Source organism: Natrix helvetica (assembly GCF_964273705.1).
Source record: "Natrix helvetica genome assembly, chromosome: 3".
Taxonomy (NCBI): domain Eukaryota; kingdom Metazoa; phylum Chordata; class Lepidosauria; order Squamata; family Natricidae; genus Natrix; species Natrix helvetica.
The window spans coordinates 124,305,362-124,328,871 of record NC_138549.1 but is presented as its reverse complement, the minus strand read 5'-3'; the positions used below and the strand labels follow the sequence as shown (position 1 = coordinate 124,328,871).

Genomic DNA, 23,510 nt, shown 5'->3' with positions numbered 1-23,510 from the left:
AACACTTAAACAAAATCCAGAAATGAACAGGCAAACAATGTAATTCTACCGGGATTGGTATATTATATTTCTTTTTGATATGCATTCTGTGGATTTTTTTTATTTTTTAAATTTAACATACATAAACCTGTACTTTAAGAAAATGAAATATGTGTCAGGGATAATATATATCCCACCTAAGAAAGAATTTAGTTGATTACATTAAAACTGGAGAGCCCGAAAGTCTACAGACTGTAGGCAACCCTCAGTATTATTTGTTCTGCCCTTAGAAACTTCTTGGATCACAGTTGCAAAAATCATGACTTCTCTTCAAAGATTATAGCCTGAGCCTTAATATTGGGTATTGAAAAAGGAGGACAGGAAGAGTATTAACACCTATGAACTTTAACACCAGCCAAAAAAATTAGAAACACACCAAAGAACAAATCAATCCAGAGTTCTCATTTGAGGCACAAATAGTCAGTCTCATATTATGATGTGTTGGACATGTTACATGAAGGTCTAACTCTCTTGAGAAGTCTATAATGCTTGCTAAGGTGGAGAAAAAGAGAAAAAAAAGAGGTTGACCAGCAGCAAAGTAGATGGACTTAGTTGCACCGTGATTGGTACACCATTGAAAGATCCAAAAGACCAGGTTAGGAATAGATTGTTCTAGAGAAAAAGTATGTGGTCATTGAGAATTGGCATAGATTTGATAGCATATAATCAAAGAAGCCTTAATATGGATTTTTCTTTTCATTTAAAAAACAACAACCTGTCACCTATCTCAGAAATAGCAAAGAAAAAACAGAAATTTCTGATGTAGCCTCATGTATAACATGATGTCAGTCTTGTGATGTGAGGTAGATCAGACAGGAAACAGCCAGCTGAGGTTCTTTTACTTTATTGTAAGATCATATTAATGGAATTTTCAAGTGATAGTACATCCCTTTGCAGACCAAGAATCTAGGCAGAGATCTTTCTGAGCCACTTTCTCTGCCTGCATTCCTATTGTCAGCTAAATTACCTTTTAGTTGACCATTCCCTTGGCTGTGTCTCTTTGCCCTATCTCCCAAGGCCACATACCATTACACGTGGTCTTCTGTGCATCTCCTGTCCATTGCTGCTCTTACTTTTCTTAGAACATAGAACTATGTTTAATGTTCAGTATAGCTTTCACTCACCCAAAGTTATCCAAGCAAGCTTATATGAAAGAAGAACAACTATAATAAGGACAAAGTAGAATTCCAAATTCTTTCCCATTTCTTTAGAAATTCACAGCATGGAATGCAGGAAGCATTGATTTCTTTAATGTAAACCAAAGACAACTTAAACTGTCTTATTAGTACACTTGTGAGGAAACTTGGATCATAGTTAGTTGGTAGATATTAGGATAATGAATGAAAACAGAACTAGAGGTCCAAATAGAACTACTACTATACATTGGCGTATATGAGATATCCTAACAAAGATAATCTCAGGTTGAGCAGTGCCTTCAAATATTATCAAAACAAGGCATAATGTGAAGCATTGTTGATTAGGCCAGAAGAGAATACATTTTCAGAATGATTTCTATCACCTCAGAATATCAGCAATCACTAATTATTATATAGCCTGGCCACATAGTACAAACATAACAGAGGATAATGTTTCATTTAATGTCCTACAGTATATTTTTAATCACATATGATAAAACAGGTGCATTGCTGAATATTGAAGAGAAAATAGTTTCATATGGTTCAGACAAGGTAGCCAAACCATTTATTAGGCCAAGTTATATATAGTGTCCCAAAGAAAACCAGGTAATTTAGCCATCGAATCAGTGAGAGGGTTTCAATCCAGTGCTCCATTAGTCAACACCGAGTATATTTGTGTACATTTCTGAGGCTTTTAAGGAAGTAAGTGGAAAATATGATCTTCCCACAGTCTGAGTTGAAGGTGCATATCTACAGGAGAGGATTTTGATCCTTTTCAATGATTAAGCATGACAGCGCAGGCTGTAAAATGATTTCCTCAACCAAAATTTTAGTAGGAATCCATATTTAATCCAATCTTCCAGTAAAACAAATTTGGATTATAGCCCTTTAATTCATCTTGCAAAAGGACTGAACTGGAAAACATCCTGGTTATAGCCTTCAATACGTTTCTCACTTATTGGCTATCTAAATGGTAGCAGACCCATCCAACTATTGTTTTGCAGTGATGCTCACAATTGTTTCTGAATCTACCTGGTAAATTTATTGTCACTGATAACCTGATTGGTGCCTGGCAGGGAGAGATAAAGCTGTAAACAACTCAACATGAATTCCCTTTTGTAAGCAATGCAATTGGTAAATTGTTGTCCACCTTCAGTAGGCAGCTTGGAAACATTGGAAAGTGGCTTGAGGCTTGTGTACCATGTATACTTGGAGTGATCTGTTACTGCTGAGAAGTTTGCAGACTATCTGGAAATCTGAGCACGTGACTTTCTCAAGAATGCTCAGCCTTTGTGCTTTACTCTCTTTCTGACAAATGCATAGAAATGATTTTATTGTTGAACATAGGCATTCCGATCATTCTTTGAACCCTGGAAGATTATCTATGGAGAAAGAAATATGTCCCTAATGTTCCTGGTGTACATATAAATGCATTTTTTTTAAAAAAAGCAATTGTTTCAAATTTTTAATACTGTCTACCTCGTTTACTTATATTTTGTCTCCACAGTCAGAGGGCATGAGTACTTAGCTTTTAAATGTCAAGGTTTTCATATTTTCCCTTTAAATAAATTGTTAATCAGTTAACAATTAACAATCAGTTAAATTTTTTGTCCTTCCTTCCTTTTACTAGGTGTCAAGGTCTGTATATAGGAAGCTGGAATGTGGATTGAGTCTTTCCCACATTCAATGTGCTTCCATTGCACTAATTATGTTCCAGTAATCCAATTAATTTCTACTCCACTTACTGGACTAATATGTCAGTAACAGCAACCTCAAGAACAGAAGCAAGGGGGAACCTCAGCTCTTGTCTGTGTTTGATATACTTTGTGCATTGTGTATTGAGTCAGAAATAGGCCCTGGAAAGAAGATTTCCAGGAGCTGTGACATAGGGATGAATATGTTTATCTCTTTGTCTTCGTGTTCCATCAGAAATGGTAGAACATAGCCTAGGAAGACTAAAGGAACTGTGGGAATAAATATGGAAAGTAATAAAGGAAGAACAATATGGGAGAGGAACAGAAGGAGAATTCCCTTTATAGAATTTCCAAGAAACACAATTCTTGTTTAGCTCAGGAGTGACAATAAGGCAAGCTTTAGAGATTCCCAAGATTTGTATCTAGAGACTAGAAGTTCAGGATTAATCGTCATTTCACTTAAGAAACAGAAAATCTGTTTTTCTGAAATTCCTTTATACATACTAGATGTTTAAGAGCACTATCGTTTCTGCTGTCTCATTGTTCTAGTAAAAGTATCTAAAGAATACAATTCAAATTCATAGGCTTCTATTTGTAAACATAGGTGCTCCCCAGGACTACAGTTTGATGAGACTGAAGTTTGCTCTCGGTCCCCGAATCCCACTGTTTCCAAGAGTATACTCAGATCAATAGGAGAAAAATGATGCACTCCATGGAATCTGGACAGCTAAATGCAAAGGACCGTTTCACAGAAAATATTGTGATACAATCATGATGTACTGCTCCATACAGTCACACTGATTGCATGATGCCATCCATAATGACATTGGTACTCACGCAGTGCCCATTTGCTAAACTCAGCAACAGTCCAGCTGAAACCTCTCTTTCCCACTATTTTATATCCATCTCAGTTCTCAGGACAGCTCAATGATAAGATTTTGTGCCCAGAAAAATATTGACTTGTACTCTTATCAAATGGAATTCAAGCCAATCAGTACTGAGTCAAACCTAATAAGCACCTATTTCAGACTTTTGGATCAAATACATGTCTGATTGTTTTCAGGGTGCACAAACAAATTAATATAGGGATTCCTAAATAGGGAAGTTCAGTTGGGTTTCTGTGATAAGAAAAAAGATTTCGCAATCATGTCATTTTACAGTAAAAAAAACATATAAAGTATATATTCAAGAATAATATGTATAAAAGCCTCTTTATGTCATGAAAGTTTACTCCCCCCCAAAAAAATGCATATTAAGAATAATAAAGTTATGCAGAAAAGGGGTACATTGAGAAAATGTGTGCTTTAGAAATTGTATGTTATTCATATAAATTTACGTAGGAATTATGAATTAATCTGTGTAAAATACTGTCTATATTAGAATAAATTGCATACCAAAATGTAACATATAAAAAAGATTTGTGGAGAATAGGTGTATTTAAAAAAAATCAGTTCAAATAATCCTATAATTGTCAGTCTTGTTGGGTAAACCAGATAGGACTCATGGCTAGAGAAGCCAAGTCCACTTTATTGTAAAGCCACATTAATAAGATTCTTTCAAATTTGAAAGTACAATTAGCCCCCTTATACTTTATAGACCAAGAAACTGGGAGAATCTCGTCTAAGCCTCTTGCCTTGTCTACTATAAAACCTACACGTTATGCTGTCTCTTATTTGTCTATTCCTTTGCCAGCATCTCTTCACCTAGTCTTCCAATGTATTTTCACATTGGCAATTCTAAAATAAGTTAAATGTATTCTGATCTGCATATCAATGTCATATGCTGCATTGGCAAAAGCATGTGTGGTGCGTTTTTTTAGACTGACAAGAAAAGGGAAAGCCTAATGACAATAGCACTTAGACTTATATAATAATAATTAATAATTTATTAAATTTCTAGACCGCCCCCTCTCCCCGGAGGGACTGGGGCCGGCGTAGTGCTTTACAGTCCCCTCTAAGTGGCTTATAGAGTCAGCACATTGCCCCCAACAATCTGGGTCCTAATTTTACCAATGAGGTAAGGAAGGATGGACAGCTGAGTCAACCCAATATAAAATTAAAACAAAAATAAAAGCAAAAACCCTAGTAAGCAAAATCCACAAAATAGAATTTGAAACATGAAGAAAAATAAGGCACCCTGAACATAAAAACACTGCTCAAAGTATACAGTGACATCATTCTGAACTAACTAACTAAAATTACCAAGATAAATCACTAATATAAAAAATGACTTATATTATTAAAGAATATGCAGTTTTTGAAACTTGTAACTACATATTTTCCCTTAGGATTAGCCTATATTTATGTATCATTTATATTCGTCAATAGTTCTTAATGTGTGGTTTACATGGGTTTTATTTGTAATTATTTTTCTATTAGCCACAATCCCACAAAGATTTTTGTCCTCAAAATACATTGGACTTCAGGTGCAATAAAGTATCTGGGCCCCATATTAGAAATAATGAAGTCACATTTTGCCAGAGTTGAAACTAAGGATTCGTAGAGTCCACTGATCAATCTATTCCCTTTGTGGATGGGGTATGACTCCTCAAACGGAGGTTGATCTTCTTTTGAGTGATTTCAACAGTATGCTCAGCCACCTTTATGGGTCAGTGGTATATGTCTAGTGTGAGATGTTGTCATTCAAAGGAGGCTCTTTCTTGTATTCTTTTTTTAATTTCAGCAACTTAAGACAATTTTAGACTTATATTTAGGTAGCAAAGTGATTCCGTCAGACAATGGAACTTCCTAGAGGCAAAGATGGATGATTAGCCTAAATATGTCTTATATTCTGTCATTGGAAGGCACTATTGCAAGCTTAACAATTTTTAAAATCAACTTCTCTGCAAAGAAAAGTCTTAGAAAATGTGCAGTATGCACCGCACTACACACTATCACACACTACAAGAACATTTGTTGTTTGCTTGTTCTAGGTTCAGGATCAGGAAGTGCCCACCAGGAAGCCAAGCAAACTAAACAGTCAATAAAGAAGGTTTCCTGTCATCGAGTAAGCTTAGAATCTATCAAAACATTGTATTCATTTGATTTTTATATGAATTAAACTATGGATGTGGAAAGCAGACCTAGCTATGATAGATAGATAATCTTCAATACTTGAAAGCTAACAGAACTTCTATGTATTTTCTTTGCCTGCCTTAGGTTTATCTGCAATTAACTCTTTTCTCCTAGAAGGGAACTCTCAAATGTGCATGGCTTCTGCAAGGTGATACTAACTTATCTTGATGTGGAAAAAGAAAAAAAGAAAGCATGTATGTTAGATCTAGGTTTTATCCAAATTGACAAGTGGGTCTAGAATTTTAAAACCCAATAACAGAGAATAAAATTGGGATCATGTATGTCATTATACAATGTGCAATAGTCTCTGATTAGATTAATGAGTAAAACGAGGAAGGGAAAAGACCAAATAAGGAGGCCAATTAGTTATTTGGTGGATTGAAGGATTGCCCAGACATCTTTGTGATTGGGCAAAAAAAGGAGAGTCTCTTTTCCTTGTGCTATCTGATTTACACATCCCCCTCTCGTGAGATGCCTGCCAGGTCCTTTCTATAGAAAAATGGATTATTCTACAGTCAGATTAATGGGCTTTCATTTTGCAAAACATCTGTCACCGTTAGTCCTGGACAGTGAGCGTGAAATTAGTTTTGACTGCAGAAGGACTACGTTGGTGTGTAATATGTGACTAACATTACAACGGCTCAGGAAGTGAGCTATTGAATAAGAATTACCTGTTGAAAGGAGAACAGGTTTCTTTTCCATTTGCTGGGGGAACAGACTAAAATGGGAACTGTCCCCTATATAGTTATATGTATCTCTGTGAGCACTTAATATAGTAAGAAAAAGGTTTTAATGGATATTATACAGGAATTCTTTGAGATTCTATGTATAAGGGATAAGTGAAGATGCAATGAGCAAATATGTCTTTAAGCATACCTCAAAGAAATGTGACATAAATGAAACTATTTATCATCACTGACTGCAATACACCTCAGAATCACACCAAGAGGAAGGCCACAAATGTTAATTGCCAAATTATTCAATTTCTTCAATTGCTCAAATTATATTGAACAATTTTAACAAGAAAAGGGCAAATTTGAACCAACCATTTTCTGATTAGTTTTGATGGCTATTTTGTTTTTGGGCATATTATATTTTTATGGAATTAAAAATAAAATGAGATTTTTAACTTCCTTTTAATCACAAATTTCTTAAGTTGCAAATCATTTCACATTTTTTCAGGGAGTATAAAGGCATCTATATTTAAGTTTCATAATGTATACATTCATTTAAATTGAATTGGTTAAGTTATTAGGAAGTTGATAAACCAACAGGTCTATTCTTTAATCAGTTGACAATTTCACTGTTGAGTGTAAGCCATAACATTGCCCAGTAGGAGGCCTAAAAATCCATTCTCTCCATACATTTGTAACCTGAACTATGTTAATATCAGATGTAATCGCTAATTGAGTTCATACTTTTTGTTTATTTTATTCTGAGAAATCAAGCTAGCTAACCACAGAGAAAAAAAATCTACATTTTACATGAACGTATTGCTGAAGGTTGGAATTAATTATTTATAAAATGTATAGGCCTTCTCAATGTTTCATGATTCTGCCTCACAAGTTGATAATAAAATAAAAATATCTGTAATGTAAAAAAAAAAATCCAGAAAATCAACAATCATGATCAAAATCCCACACAATGATCTGTCATCTACTCCAACCTAAGCTCTAGGAGGAATAGCTAGATTTAGAATTTCTTTAAATACAGCCATGGTTAAATGGTATCAAAGTAGGCATTAGAATAGAATTTGTTTCATGAATATAAGGTGGCTATTTTTTAGGAATCTTACAATATTTCATAAAGTATATTTTTCTGGAAAAGTCATTCAAAGTTTGGGGAACTACCTCTGAAAAATGTTACTTCTAGGAGCCCACAATGCACATGGACAAACAGATTTATTTTTGGAATGTATGGACTGCCTTAGCCCAGATAGAATTTAAGCAATGTACAACATCGAGATTAATAAAACAATACAATCCATTTATTTATTTGTATCTCACCTTTATTAATTTTACAAACAGCTCAAGGCAGCTAACATATCCAAGACATTTTCCTCCTCCTATATGCCCACAACAACAACCCACTGGGTGACCTGAGCTGAGAGAGAAGGGTTTCTAGTGAAGCTAGGTTTTTACAAGATAATATCAATACAGATTTGAAGATATGAAAAGGGGGCATTCCTTTAAATATTGTGGTTCCAAGACAGGAAAAATGTTAAATGTTAATATCAGCACCTGGATATTGGACTGGAAACAAACTGGTAGATGGTGTGTGTTTTTGTTTCTCTCACAGTGTTTATATATGTAGGGATAGATAGATGGATGGATGGATGGATGGATGGATGGATGGATGGATGGATAATAGATGGATAATAGATAGATAATTGTATTTATTCCTGTATTTAATTTCATAGAATTTGTATGTTTTCCCCATCAAAAACTTTGGGCAGGTCAAAACAATAAAAATATACTTCACAAAAACTTCATTAAAATTATATAAATGTGTAATAAATTTACATAATGCATAACAAACCATTTTGAATTACCAATCTACTCTCCAAAGACCATCTCTCTCTCTCTCTCTCACTCGCTCTCGCTCTCTGTCTCTCTCTCACACACAAATTGAATTCATCATATATAAAGACCTCTATCCTATAACAGCTTCTATAAAAAAATACTAAGTATGCAATTAAGCAGTGCTTTCAATGGTATTTGATATCCTGGCTCCAGGGTATGATTTGAAGACACATAATGAACTGATTTCATTGGTCTGGATGACAAACAATTTACATCATCTACAATGTAATCTAAAGAGCAGGTGGATATATAAAAATAAACAAGCTTGGAAGCTGAAAAAAAGCTGATGCTTTAAAGAATTTACTCATTAAAGTTAATGTGACTCTTAAAATATCAGCTTTTTTAGGGTAGAGTGGATGAATGAATTCCAGAGAGGTGTTGTGCTAAAATGTATGCACAGTCGTCCTAATGAACATCTCAGGACTGCTATTCAGATTTTATAAACTGCTATATTTTGGAACAAATACCCTATAATTTCAATAATTGCAATGATACGGTTCTCCTTTGGTTTCTACTGCAATATTTCTTTTTTACATAAATAGTCCATTTAATTGACCCTCCATGTTTTCTATGTCAACTTTGGCCCAGGAAAATATTTTCAATAAAGTCTAAGAGACAGAGCCTATTCTTGATTAAGAAGCAGGTTTCAAAGCTTAACATATTCCCTTGTGTCTTTCAGATGTACATTCAGACCACAACGTTGACCATCTCAGTGAGCCTAAGCGCCTCTGTCTCATTAGGCATGCTCTACATGCCAAAGGTCTACATAATCCTCTTCCACCCAGAGCAAAATGTGCCCAAACGAAAGCGCAGTCTCAAAGCAGTTGTGACAGCAGCCACAATGTCCAATAAATTCACTCAGAAAGGAAGCTATCGCCCCAATGGAGAGGCCAAATCAGAACTGTGTGAAAATCTGGAAACACAAGGTAAGTTGAACCCATTTGAGCAAATGCTTTTTTCTTTTTTTCTTTTTTCTTTTTTAGAAGATTACCATTCCTACCAGCTCTGGAGGAGATTTGCTAGGAGATATAAGTTATCTGAGCAACAAGAGCTATTTTCTAACTATGCTGAGAGGGAGGAGCCATTAAGAGAGAGAGAGAGAGAGAGAGAGAGAGAGAGAGAGGGAGAGAGAGATATTTAATACTTCTTAACAGAGAGGCACATGGAAGAAAATATTTAAGTCCGCCTCCAAACACATGTGTTGATCGGAGTCTGAATTAGTGTTCTGCATGGCATGTATTATTTGATCTTCACAGACTGGCTACATGCGTGCAGCACGTACTGATAAACCTAGAACAAACAAAAGTGAAATTAGGCCTTTTCTTTTTGAAATCAGTTTCCATGACAACCCTCCTCGCTCCTCCTTGGGATGGGAACCTTGCAAAGTATAATCGTATTTAGAAGCAAAGGAGAATCAGGATGGGGTGATGTTTAAGCATCAAGTTCTTGAAACTCAGATTTTCTTTAGTGGGACTTTGGACTGCACACAGAGAAATGCATAAACGTATGTTCCCCTCCTCACTGTTAATCTTCTATTTTACATTCTGATTCATTTGCATTGACTGTACATTCTGTGTAAAATGCTAATAGTCGCAGCTACCGGATGTGAACCTTCTAAGAGTTGCATTTACTCTATTTTACTAAGCCAAAGGAAGTCCTCTAAAAGGGCAGAATTATGAATTGCCCTTTTCAACATCCTCATTTAATTTCATTTATAAATTCATTTAATTTCTGCATGGTATCTGGTCTAATCTGGTTAATATGTGCATGTTACCTTTGTTAGTAGTCATGGGATACATTTTCCCTGGCCACCTCAGATAGAGGCGGGGTGTGTGTGTCTTATCCAAACAATGGTGCATTATCTGAAATGATTACATGGATCAATATTTTAAATTCAGAACAGTAAAACTAATAATACAGTTTTAAGAATTATTTCATTATTTTGGCTTGCCTACGCATCTGTTTGCTATGCCATCGACATTAATTGACTAGAAACAACCAAAAACAAAAGTTCATTAACACAGAAGTGAGAAGAAAATATTGTATGTGGGCTATTGTTTTAAATGAATATTCTACCCACAGGCTGGAATATTGTCAGAAATAGGATATTTAGAAAGTCCTCCTGCCTATGGTTGCTCATAAGTCTTTTTTAAAAAACTGATACTCTCTTATAACGTTTTCATTTGGTCCTTAGATGTCTTTCATAGGGAAAAAGCAAATTCACAGAGAATGTCTGTCACTGAACATTGAGTGAAACCAGATGGTTTAACTCTGAAAACCACTTTGGGGATTAAGCACCAGGGAAATCTATTTCCATGACCACTTATGGATTTAACAGAACATCTGGCTGGCCACTACTGGAAACAGGTTGCAGAAACAGATAGATTGTTGGTCTCTCCAATAAAAAGCAATCAGAAAAATATGATCAACTCGAGTAATTTGACCCAGGTGTCAGTAAGCTAATAGGAATATTATACAGTCTGTTTTAAAATTTATATATATATATATATATAAATTTGAAGATGGCAGGTGTGATCCTGCCGAAACGTTGCAAAGACAATCTCAACCTTACACGGGAAAAGACCCGAATACAACAAAACCAGCATATATATATATATATATATATATATATATATATATATATATGTATATGTATATGTATATGTATATGTATATGTATATGTATATGTATATGTATATGTATATGTATATGTATATGTATATGTATATGTATATGTATATGTATATGTATATGTATATGTATATGTATATGTATATGTATATATATGAATGATAAGGAAGAGAGCCTGTGGCTTAGTGGCAATTACATCGGCCTAATATGCAATACAGCCCTGGTTCGATTCCCAGTAAGGGTATGGCTAGCTGATGAGAGCTAAATAGCTTGAAATAGATCTATACTAGTCTCCCTTTATTTATTTATCAGCACAAATACAACATATATATAAGGCTATTCATGCCCTTTTTTTGAAAAAAAAAAACCAGGCCCGTTTTCATGAAAAACAGGCCATTTTTGGGAGGTCTGCAAAGTGCAAAAACTTTTTTTTTAATTTGCCTCTTCAAAATCTTGGTGTGTCTTATACTCTGAAAAATACTATATATATATATATATAGTATTGTGTATATATACACATACATACATACATACATACATACATACATACATACATACATACATACATATATACTAAAATTCACTATTACAATTAAGAAAACTAAAAAAGTTCCAGGATCTTGTTTTTCCAAAATACAATATTTTTCTGCTGATAACTTAAGATCTGAACTATTTCTTCTTTTACTATTGCTTTCTATTATTGATGTATAATTTTCATGCCTTTTTTGAGGGGATGCCTCGTTGCTTTTTTCCAAATGGGGAAGCATTTAAGAACCATGCAAAGTCAACTAGAATTGGGGTGGGCTATAAATATTGTAAAAAACATAAATATGCTCATAAATACTGAAAACATATAAATATAGTAACATGGGAATAGATGTTTGCACTGAAAATAACCCAGAAAAGCTAAGTGGCCACTAAACATGATAAATACTAATTTGCTTTATGTGAACAACTTCACATTTGCAGATCTCGGATCTGGCCAGAAACTTGATGAAAGTATAAACTGCATTTTTTTCCCTTTCTCGCCATGCTTGATGGAGTTGTTTTTTCAGGAGAAGTCAATAGTTGGATCTCCTTTACTACATGAAACAATATAAGCTAATTCACATAGAAAGCAGGGCACAAAAAGAATCTGTTCTTCAGTCTGTTATGATTTCAAATTCTTACATGTTTCGCATTTGGTGTTCCAACTCAGTCCAATTGGAAGCTGACATAATTTGCAAGAGAAATGTCAGGGAATAATACCACAGGGCCACCACAGCAGTTTTGATGCTGGGAATAGGAGAAGCTATGGAGTTGTCTGCCAGGGAAGGAAGGGACATTTTTCACTCTGTCAGTGGCAGGCCATGTATCTTTAAATAAACAAGAGAATAAATAATTTACAGACCTTGATTGAGGCAATATCGGCTATGAAAACACTGTGGTTAACAAATAGGGCTGTCAGCTCTGATTTCTTATGGCCCATCTAATCGTTATCTGAGGATAACAGCACCTAAAATCTTCAATAAAGTTCATTTGTCAAAAAGATGTCATCCCAGGTGAAGAAACGCCAACCATATTCAGCTTTCTGCTTCCAGCATTAGGCTTGCCAGGCAGGGGTGGAGAAATGTAATACATTATAATCTTGATTGCAGGAAAAACGATTTCAGCAATAGAGTAGTAAATGTGTGGAACACTCTACCTGATCCTCTAATTGTTAGTTCCTCTAACCCCCATACCTTCTACCTTAAACTGTCTACCATGGACCTTACGCATTTCTTAAGAGGGCGTGCATAAGCGCTAAGGGGGCATGGATAAGCGCATCAGCATGCTTAACGTCCCTGTTCTACTGTCCCCATTTATATGTACTCTTTTTATGTGTTTATAGCTATGTTTTACTTATTTATATCCATTTATTTGTGCCATTTTTTCATGTGTTTTCATACTTGTTTCCTTGTACTTGCTGAAAAATAAATAAACAAACAAACAAATCTTAGGAACAGTAGTACTGGGATATGTTGTTAGCCATGAAATACGGTACCCATTTCCCAAACTTAGGAGGTTGGGAACCAACAGCAATATAACCCTGAAGAGCTAATCATTCAGAGCAAACAAAGAGGGAGACTAATTCCAGTATAGTAAAAATAATTAACGAAAAGTTGTCTCTCTTTCTCTCTCTTTCGTATTTATAGTTTGTTTGTTTGTTTATGTACAGCTTTTTCTACATTAAATTGAGTCAGAACCTATTCAAATAGAACTATAAGTACAAATCAAAATATCAAACTGCATTTATAATCCATTTAAAATATGTCCCAATTAAAATAAGACAAATCTTTGGATGAGTTCACAACAGTGGGGTAGCGTGGGTTGTCAGCACCCGGGGCAAGGCAAGTAATTTGTGCCCCCTAACCCGTGGATTTTAGCACTCGAGTCTCTTCCACTAGATTAGTTAAAGAAACCCTTACCCCCTAAGCACATTGTGTGTGTGTGAGAGAGAGAGAGTACGAGCGCTCGCCCGCGCCTACTGTATTAGGATCTTTAACCTCTACCCTCTTTTGTTGAACGCCTGGGTTTAATCCTAGGACGTTTATCCATCGCGACCGAGAACCATCCAAGTAAGAAAGTTTGAATTCAAAGATCTTTCTGGATTTCGGATTAGAGCCAAATCTTCTCTCCCCCCCTCCAAAAAATCCTAATCTTCCCTCCTCTTTGTAAAACCGTTTCCAAGGGAGGGAGCGAGACTACACGCTTCCCAATAGCAAAAGAAGAGAGGAGCAGAAGGAGGAAGAGAAGTAGAAGAGGAGGAGGAGGAGGAGGAGGAGGAGGAGGAGGAGGAGGAGGAGATGGGGAAAGGGGGCCAAAGAGAAGGCAAGGGCGACCGAGAGCCAACCTTCCCTCTCCGAGGCATTTCATATTTTATTTTCTCTGCGAATGAAATCCCCTGGATCTCTTGGGGAGAAGGCAGGCAGGCCCCACGCGTGCGTCCTTCGGAGCTGTAGGTCAGCAAAGCAACGGGCAAGTTAATTTTTTCCAGGGCCAGTGGATCTATAAAGCGCCCTGGTGAGGGGAGAGGCGGTCTGTAAAGGCTTGAGAGAGGACGGGTGTGTGTGTGTCTGATGGTTGGGATGGGGGTCTAAGAAGGCCTGGCGGAGGGATCGGACAGCGGGGCGTTCACGGTGCAGAACCCGCGAAGAATCCCGATTCTCTCCTTAGACAGCCGGAGACAAAAGCAGACGAGGCCTAGCGCTGGACTGGATATCTCTGTTAGTTGTCAGCTCAGGGTCTGGGGCGGGCGAGGAATGCTAATCAGCCTCAGCAGAGCCGGGAGAAGCTGCAGATCGCCCAGTCACGTCATTCCCTCCCCCCTTTCGCAACTTCCCCCCCATCTCCCCTCCCTTCCCCGCGCCCAACCAGGCGGTCTCTCCTAGACTGTGATGATCCCAGTCAGGTTTCTCAGATGCAACGCTCGTTTTGGCCTGCCCGCAACCACCCGCCCAACTGCAGGTCCCGTTTCCTGCCTTTCATCTAGCTGCAGGTTCCTTACTCACCCACGGAACAGGCGCATAGACACACACAAGTGCGCACACAACTCCCCTGGCTTTGGGTTCTCCCCGCATCCCACTTAGCCTGATCCCCCAAAAGGTTCCGATTGGAGGTTTTTTTTTAAAACCTCCGCTTTCCGATTAAACGACCTTGACTTGGCTTTCAATTCTGGGGGGAGGAGGCGCCCTCCCCTCCCCATTTCGTGCACCGTGCCTTATATACACGCAGGCCCTTTTCTCCTATCCACTAAGCCCAGAAAGAGAGATCGATCGCTGACCTCAAGGTTTAGGCACCGCTTGATTTCTCTGTCCACTGTAAAGGTCATAGGAGGCAAACGCCTCCCTAAAACCTTTAAGCAGCCAGGCTACTTCGCCCCAAGAATCTCCCTTCCTTGCGCCTCTCCTTTGAAAGACAACCGCCGCGGATTCACGGGTGGAAGCAGGGCAGGGCAGGGACCCAGGTAGGCCGTTGGCCTCGCAGACCGAGCCTTCCCTGCTTTCAGACCCGGTCAGACTTGACTCCAAGGGGCTGCCCGACCTTGTCCGTGGGTTCCGAGATGGGATTGAGGAGGAGATCCCAATTCTCCCCTCTCCTCCCCTGTCTATGAATTTCCTTCTTCTCCTACCCTTTCTCGGTCAGGTGGGCGGCCGAGGAAGAAACAGATCGAGAGATCTTCCCCTGATCTCTTCAACCCCTCGCCTTTTCCTTTCCCGGCCACGTGCAGTGAGAGAGAGTGAGTGAGCCAGGCAGGGAAAGAGAGCTGCGAGTGCGAGTGCCCCCCCCAGATGTTGCGCCCGGTGCGGCTGGCCCCCCCTGCACCCCCCACGCTACGCCACTGGTTCACAATATCCAGTATCAAAATCAGATTTATAATCACAAAGTATTTTATTTAACAGTTCATGTTAAGAGAACATATGAAATATTTGAAAAGATTTATGGTAATATTGGCAGCGAGCACAGAAGATCTCCCTTTAAGTTAAACATTACAGAAATTTTAGCAAAGAATATTACGTATCAAGTCTGACGTAAGTTTAAGTAAAATTCAACGTTGTGTAATAAAAAAAGTAGATTTAAGAGGGATATATATTAATTTGGCAATATGGTCTATGGAAATGATTTGGGTGGAAAACTCTCTCCATGTAAAAACAAAGTGGGGAAAGCAATAAAAATGTATTAAAAAGCAGGAGGAAATGCCTCTGCCTAGACAATGCAAAATAAAATAGTTATATCACCTAATTTCATTGAACCATTGTAAAAAAGAGATCATCTAATGCAGTGATAGGGACGCAGTGGCTCAGTGGCTAAGACACTGAGCATGTTGTTCAGAAAGTTGGCAGTTCGCCGGTTCTAATCTCTAACACTGAGTGAGCTCCCATTATTTGTTCCAGCTTCTGCCAATCTAGCAGTTCGAAAGCATGTAAAAATGCAAGTAGAAAAATAGGAACCACCTTTGATGGGAAGGTCATAGTGTTGTTACCTTCGGCGTTTTAGTCATGCCAGCAACATGACCACAGAGATGTCTTCGGACAGCGCTGGCTCTTCAGTTTTGAAATAGGAGATGAGCATCACGCCCCAGAGTCAGGAATGACTAGCACATATGTGCGAGGTAACCTTTCCTTTAGGGCAGTGATGGCTAACCTTTTAAGGACAGAGTGCCCAAAGTGCATGTGTGAATGTGCATGCCTGAACCCCCAAAATGCAATGCATGCATTCCCACCACACATGTGCCTTTCCCCGTGCATGCATGTGCTCTGTCCCACCCTGCATGCACGGCAAAGACCCATAGACCAGCTGGCCAGCGGGAGGCACACACGTATGCGTGGCGGAGCTGAACTGAGGCGAGGGCTCACGGGTCATCAGAGAAGGCACTGCGTGCCACCTCTGGCACGCGTGTCATAGGTTCGCCATCACGGATCTAGTGCAATAATGGCTAACCTACAAATTACATTAAATCTCCCTTTCTTCCTTGCTTCTTTCCGTAGACAGTTGACATGGTGGAATTTGATTTGGATTAATAAGCAAGAAAGACAGATATAAGTTTTCAAAATGCAGCCTAACTCCGATGAATGTTTAGATTAGGGTTAGAAATAAAAATACCACTCTCTTTCTGATCACAAGGATTCTCAATTTTGCAGTACAAAGTATGGCAAAATAAGAAGCAAAGTGTGAAGCAGGTTTTGACAGTGCTCCCATTTTCACCCTTGTTAAATCTGAATAACATTTGCGACCCTCTTCTACAGGGACCACCTCCAGCTGGTTTTCAGCCACAGCCTGAGACTCCCTGGAGACAGAATTAACTTTTACCCAATCTAAGCCATGGGGCTTATCTGACTATGTGGAAATGAGTTTGCACATTCCATGAAAACAACATGTTTCGCTTTTAATGTTCACTTATTGGTGCTTCAGATAAATGGTACCCAGTCATTTCCCAGACAACACCCTCTACCTCAACATAACTGCCTGTAAATACACTCCAGGCCTTTTCCTCTTATCTTCCCAGAGATTCCTCCCTATTGTGATGTATCTTTCCATCTCAATGCTGAAACTGCTCTCCCTGCATCATTTTAAGGCTCCTGAGTGCTGCACATCATATTTACCTTCCCCCCCTCAACCATTGGAAAAAATATATAAATCCATAATGGAGGTTAATTTGTTATCTGTATGGAGGTTAATCTTCCATTTTGGAAGTGGATATTTAATTAAGAGCAACTCCTCAGAAATTCCCTCTTCATTTTCCATTGTCCTTCTTTATCTTTTGCCTTTTAATGCATATTACACACCAGGAGAGAAATAAATTGCACAACATGAGTCTTATTCTCCAAGCACTGCTGCTTCCTTACATGATATATTGCATTGGCTCATGTCTGTTTCTCTGTTTTTTCACCAAATAATAAGTTCCCAACGTAATGTCAGCGTTCCAAATATCATGCAGAATTAAATCAGAATCAAAGACAAAACTTTCCTTAAAGTTCCAATTTAATAAGACAGACATGTTGGCATTGTGCTATGAAATCCCAAATCTGATTTGCTTCCTGGGATTCCACCTAGTTGAAAGTTCATGATCTTATCCCCACACCCACAATCCATCACATGGTCCAATCTTCATCTTCCACGCTGGCATCTACACCCCTCTGCTTCCGGTCAGGTGTCGAGGTGCGGAGACAAAAGATGACCTTGGCTTCTATAAAAGAATGTCAACAATACATTCCACAATCCTACTCCTTTCTATTCCCCCCTCCCAACTACTACACTAATGAAACACATAGAAAATTATAAGAAAGTGTGGCAGGCCAAAGATCCTAAAAAGAAACCTAACTACAAGCCTGACACATATCTTAAAGGATAAAGAAATCTGCTTTGAATAACATGGATACCATTACCTTTAGTTCTCAATTAGCCTTGCTTACGGAGTTCTATAAAAATGTCAGACTGGTTATATATATATTTTTACCAGATCTCACTAATATATGATAGAATCTTTATGCACATAAAATGAATACCTTCTAGAATATTGAAAGTTTGTTTATAACTATAATGCACACGTGTATATTAAAAAGTGCTATACAGTGGAAAATATGTACAAATTATGTACATTATAAAATGCACAATATTGTGTTCAGTTTTTAAAATATGTAGAATTGGTGTTTTTCACCTAGGGAGACTAGGAGATGTCCATGTGTTAAGTTGAGGAAATGTGCGTGGAAACACATACATATATTCATGCGGATTTTAAATAAGCCAGATATGTTAATAAAATTAGAATTTGTGGAAAACAAGAAAGGCAGATTTGCCAATATCTATGTATTTATAACAAGAATTCTACAAAAGGGGGTAGAAGTTTGGAAGTTGAAAACAGCCTCATATATTTAGTCAATGTTCTGACTTGGTGTCTGATGACTGTTTGAGTCTCATGGAGCAGGACAGACTTTTTATCTTGATACTAACAAGACTGAGTGGCTATGATTGTCATCCCCCCGCCTAGGATCAGGGAACTTTTCATAATTGACCTCAGGTGAGGTTGTTTCAGAGGTGGGTTTCTGCTGGTTTGGCCCTGATTGCAGCGGCAGGAGGCTCCACCTACCTGCCACCTCATGCGCACGAGTGAACCAGTAGTAAAAAAAATGGAAACCCACCACTGGGTAGCTTGTCCCTACTTGAGGGGCAGGGGTTCCTTGCTGAACTCACACCTTCTGATGAAAGAACGTCACAAGTGCACCTAGAAGAGCCTTTATACAGGGTTATCTCGTGTGCCGGTTGCCACATTTCCTTGACAGCATGGTTCTTTAGGTCAGTGATGTGCAGTCAGGTGAGGCAAGTGAGGCACAGCCTCACTGCTCTCATCATGAAAAGAAAAAAAAGGAAAAGGAAAAAGCTGAGGTAGTTGCTGCCTCACCGTGGATGACTCTGTTTAACTGTTAAAAAAAAAGCCTCTAAAAAGCGCCCTCTACTATGAGGCAGGAGAACTGCATGCCTCCTCTAGTCTGACTTTAGGCGTTTTATGATCACTCAAGCAGAGTTAAGCAAAGGTTAAGAGCCTAAAAATTCCTGACATAAGTGAGGCACGCAGTCCTCCTGCCTCATAGTAGAGGGCACTTTTTAAGAGGCTTTTTTTAACAGTTAAACAGAGTCATCCACGGAAGCCAGGCAAAGAGCCATGCTGCAGCACACACACTTTCCCCATCCTCTTTCTTTTGGAAGGCTTGGATTGGCTCCCCTAAGGCTTCTCTGCCTCTCCTCTCACCCAGCCTGCCAGCAGGAGGTGAGTGGGTGGGCTTTATTGCGTTCCAGGCATTTCCCACCCAGACAGCAGGCTGTATTTGCAATGGTGGAGGTGTTTGAGGAAGGCAGCAGGGGAATGGGGGTGGTGGCAGAGGAGCTGCTTTCAAGCCACTGGAAAAGATATCCAATCCAACTTGTGTGTGTGTGTGTGTGTGTTTGAGAGTGAGTGAGTGAGAGAGGAAAGGGGGTAGGAGAGATAGTCCAATCCAACTTCTGTGTGTATGTTTGTTTGAGAGAGGGGGAGGAAGGGAGAGAGGGAGGAAGGAGGGGAAGGGAGAAGAAAAAGAAAATGAAAAAAGGAAACTTATTTTGCAAAGGAGAAAAACAAATGCTATCATTTTAAAGCGGAACTGAGCACGCCTGTCTGTGGAATTCTGGGAGTTGAAGTCCACAAGTCTAAAAATATTTGAAACCCACCACTGTGTCTACCTCACCAGCCATAAACCTCACCACACGTCACTGCTTTAGGTAGTTACTCACCTCAATGGTCACCTCACTACTAGATTATTACAATGTGCCCTACATGTGACTGCCTTTGAAGACTATTCAAAATATGCAGTTGCTTCAGAATACAGTGGTGTAAGCAGTAAAAAGCACTTTTCAATATGCCCATATGAACCTATTGCTATGCAAGCTGTATTACTTGCTAGTCAGCTTCCAGGAGCAATTCACAGTGCTGCTTGCCACCTAGAAAGCACTTCATGGCCTAGGCTGGGCCTGTGTATCTCAATTGTTTCTGCCCTTCCAGAATGTTCTAGTAAAATGAGTGCATGCTAGGGGCCCTCAAAATAAAGGCTTCTTATTTTACAGGGCTGAGGAAGAATATGTTTTCTGTCATAGCCCCCACCATCTGGAAAAATATCCCCTCAGAGATATGGGCAGCACCCTTTCTCTTGGGGTTTCAGAAAGTTTTTCAGACCTGACTGTGCTTCCAAGCCTGGGGCTAATATTTGTGGGACTCCTGCGGTGGATTCTGTCATTGTGTGTTCTCTGATTGGGCTGTTTGCTGTTTTGTTTGTAACAGTTTCTATTTTTTTAAATGTTGTAAGACATTCAAAGTCTGTTGGAGTGAATGATTGTAATTTAAAATTATAATATTAATGAACATTCAACTAAGATTGCAAACATTATTTCTCCTATCCTATATAGGTATCATAAGAAAAAACAACAACCCATCTTAAATTGTACTTATTTTGCATCTTGGCAATTTTAACCTAAAGTTAGTGACTTCTACTTTTGGCATGAAAAAAAAATCACCCGTTTCATCATTTAGACAGAGATTTGACATATCTACATTAACTAATTGGTGATATCTGTGTGCCTTGTGGTTTTGTTTTCAGCTCTGGCTACCAAACAGACGTATGTCAGCTATAGCAACCATGCAATTTAAATCCAGCCAGTGACAACAGACCACAAGAAAAGGGCTGATGAGGAGGATGAACCAGAAAATGCCACTGATCTCTTCAGTACAGATGCTGTTATTATGGTGGAGGAGAAGGTAAAACCAAATCTGACTCCATGAAGGCATCATATAGGTGCTTGTTTCCAGTGACTAGGCTACTGGAGGAAGCTCTTCAAAAAGATGGCCACCAAGTGTAGTTGAAAGGACCAACCAAGGTATCCCTTGGAAAATATCTGTCTTCCATTAAAGGGAGGCGAACCAATGAGATGAATGTTACACCCAAAAGAAAGACATGGACAGGTCTTAAGCATCCCTTTTGCATTTTTCCCCCTGTATCTTGGCAAAAGATTGAATAAATTTCCCTTTTATTCCCCAAATTGTGAAATGGTTTGTGCTTGTGAAGTCTTTTTTTATTCCTTTCCCCCCCTTTTCTGTCTTCTTTTTAATTCCTAACTTCTGACTTCATCATCTATTCCTCATCTTGTTTCTTTTCTGTGTCCTTCTTTCCTCCTTACCAAGTTTTCTATGTTGCAAAAATAACAAAAGTCCTTTAAAAAAACACAAAAAACCATCATCAACAACAAAAATGAAAACAAAACCTAGACTGTGTTCAAAGTGCTGATTTCTATAGGTGGTAAATTAATGTATGTGATGACCATATGGATTGAAATATGTCTGCTTCAATGTACTGACCAATCAAAATTACTTAAAAAAAACAAAAAAAATATCAAAAGTTCAGTGCCTGGATGTTTATGAATTATTTAATGACAATGTGTAGAGCATGATCATTTTTATACCAGAATATTTCTAATAAAAGACTTGGTTTTGCACTCATGAGTTGTATTTCGTTGCCTCATTCTCTTCTCTAGAAATTGCTTTACAAAAATAAATGATATTGTTAAGTAATTAAGCTCCCCTTTAGAAGAGCGAGTATGCAGAGAAGCGTAATGAGAGTGATATGGAATAACACACACAAACCAGCATACAGAGACACTGAATAGTATAAAATATAGTAGTTTACTATGAAGAAATATAGAGGTATTCAGAATCCGGTTAACAGTCCAAGTCATACACGGTTCAGTAATTCAGTTATCAAAATAGTCAGTCTAACACACAAAGTATAGCTAAACAGTAGCAAGACTCAGTAACTCACGAGCAGTATCAAACAGTATCCACGATCAGCATCTAACAAAACAGAGAGCTAACAGTCATTCTAGCTCCCTCTTATGGCTGCTTGAGATAACAAACCAATTACATCCCTAACAGATATGGTTAAATTAAACATAGTAAAAAAAAACAAAAAACCACATTTACATTAGCAGGTGTTCAGGTAGTAAGTTTTAATATTCCACATTTACTTTTTATAAAAGCAAGAGATGCAACATCTGGATTATAAGAAGAAATGAAATAATTTCTTATCCTCCCAAAGTCTTGGGTGCAGCCACAAGACTCCCAGAAGTTTCTATTAAATTCTAGTTTTGAGGGCATTGAAAAAAGAAAAGTGTTTTAAATATGGGGAGTATTCAATTAAGCCATATTTAATGAAATAGTATTCAGTTAACGTAGGGGTATCAATTTCATTAAGGGCTGCATCAGGGTTGTGGTTGACCTCGGGGGGTCAGGCATACATGGCCAACTGGGTGGGTGTGGCTAGCTTGACGCCATTCCCTGAATTGCTGGCATGTTTCCTCTTCACATTGGGTAGACCAGGCTGAAGCCACGGTGGCCTGATCTTTCCTCTTCGCTCTGAGTAGACCAGGCCAAAGCTACCTTGGCCTGATCCTTCCTCTTTGCACTGGGTAGACAAGGCCAAAGCCCCGCTGGCCTGATCTTTCTACGCTCTGATCTTTCTACGCTCTACGCTCTGGGTATACTGGGCTGAAGCTACATTGGCCTGATCTTTCCTCTTTGCACTGGGTAGACAAGGCCAAAGCCCCGCTGGCCTGATCTTTCTACGCTCTGATCTTTCTACGCTCTACGCTCTGGGTATACTGGGCTGAAGCTACATTGGCCTGATCTTTCCTCTTTGCACTGGGTAGACAAGGCCAAAGCCATGATGGCCTGATTTTTCCTCTTCACATTGGGTAGACCAGGATGGCCCCCTGGGCCAGATCTGACCACATCATGGGCCAGATCCAGCCAACAGACCTTGAATTTGAAACCCGTGAGTTAATGCAATGTAATTATAACTGCATCATAATTATGCAGTTAAATTTAAATTGAATCATATATGATTTCTTCTGCTTTAAAGTGCAGTCCCAATCCAAACAAGATATGCATTTACATGCTATAAAATAATACTTTAGGTAACCGTTGAACTATATGAATCACTTTTTTCCATTTGCCAATTCTCAAGGGATCATGTAAGGGTTGACAACATCATTCCCTTCGATGTCAGGGTATTCATCACCTCTAAAACACCACTTACAATCTCTTCCCAATAAAGAAAAAAAAACTTGTTTAAAGACTAAAAGTGCCCCAAATCATATAAACCTGTGAAATCTCATTCAAATGTGGTGATCTCAGCTGGCAAAACAAGCCAATAATGGGAGTACACTGAAATCTTGCAAGATCTAATTAGATTTCAATTTTATTGCAGGGTAATGATTTTTATCAATCTTGGGAATTTTCAGGCTGATATGTGGAG

At 38.4% G+C, this 23,510-nt stretch overlaps 1 protein-coding gene across 1 annotated transcript in view; it reads left to right on the top strand.

Annotated features, from left to right (window-relative positions):
- The window catches only part of GRM4 (glutamate metabotropic receptor 4), a 341,390-nt gene extending 319,703 nt beyond the window's left edge, over positions 1 to 21,687 (top strand). Inside the window, exons 11-12 of the mRNA XM_081949329.1 lie at positions 9,205 to 9,451; positions 20,802 to 21,687. Coding sequence (XP_081805455.1) covers positions 9,205 to 9,451; positions 20,802 to 20,851 — 297 coding nt within the window. The 3' untranslated portion in view covers positions 20,852 to 21,687. The remainder of the gene's footprint in view (positions 1 to 9,204; positions 9,452 to 20,801) is intronic.
- Positions 21,688 to 23,510: the final 1,823 nt, after the last annotated feature.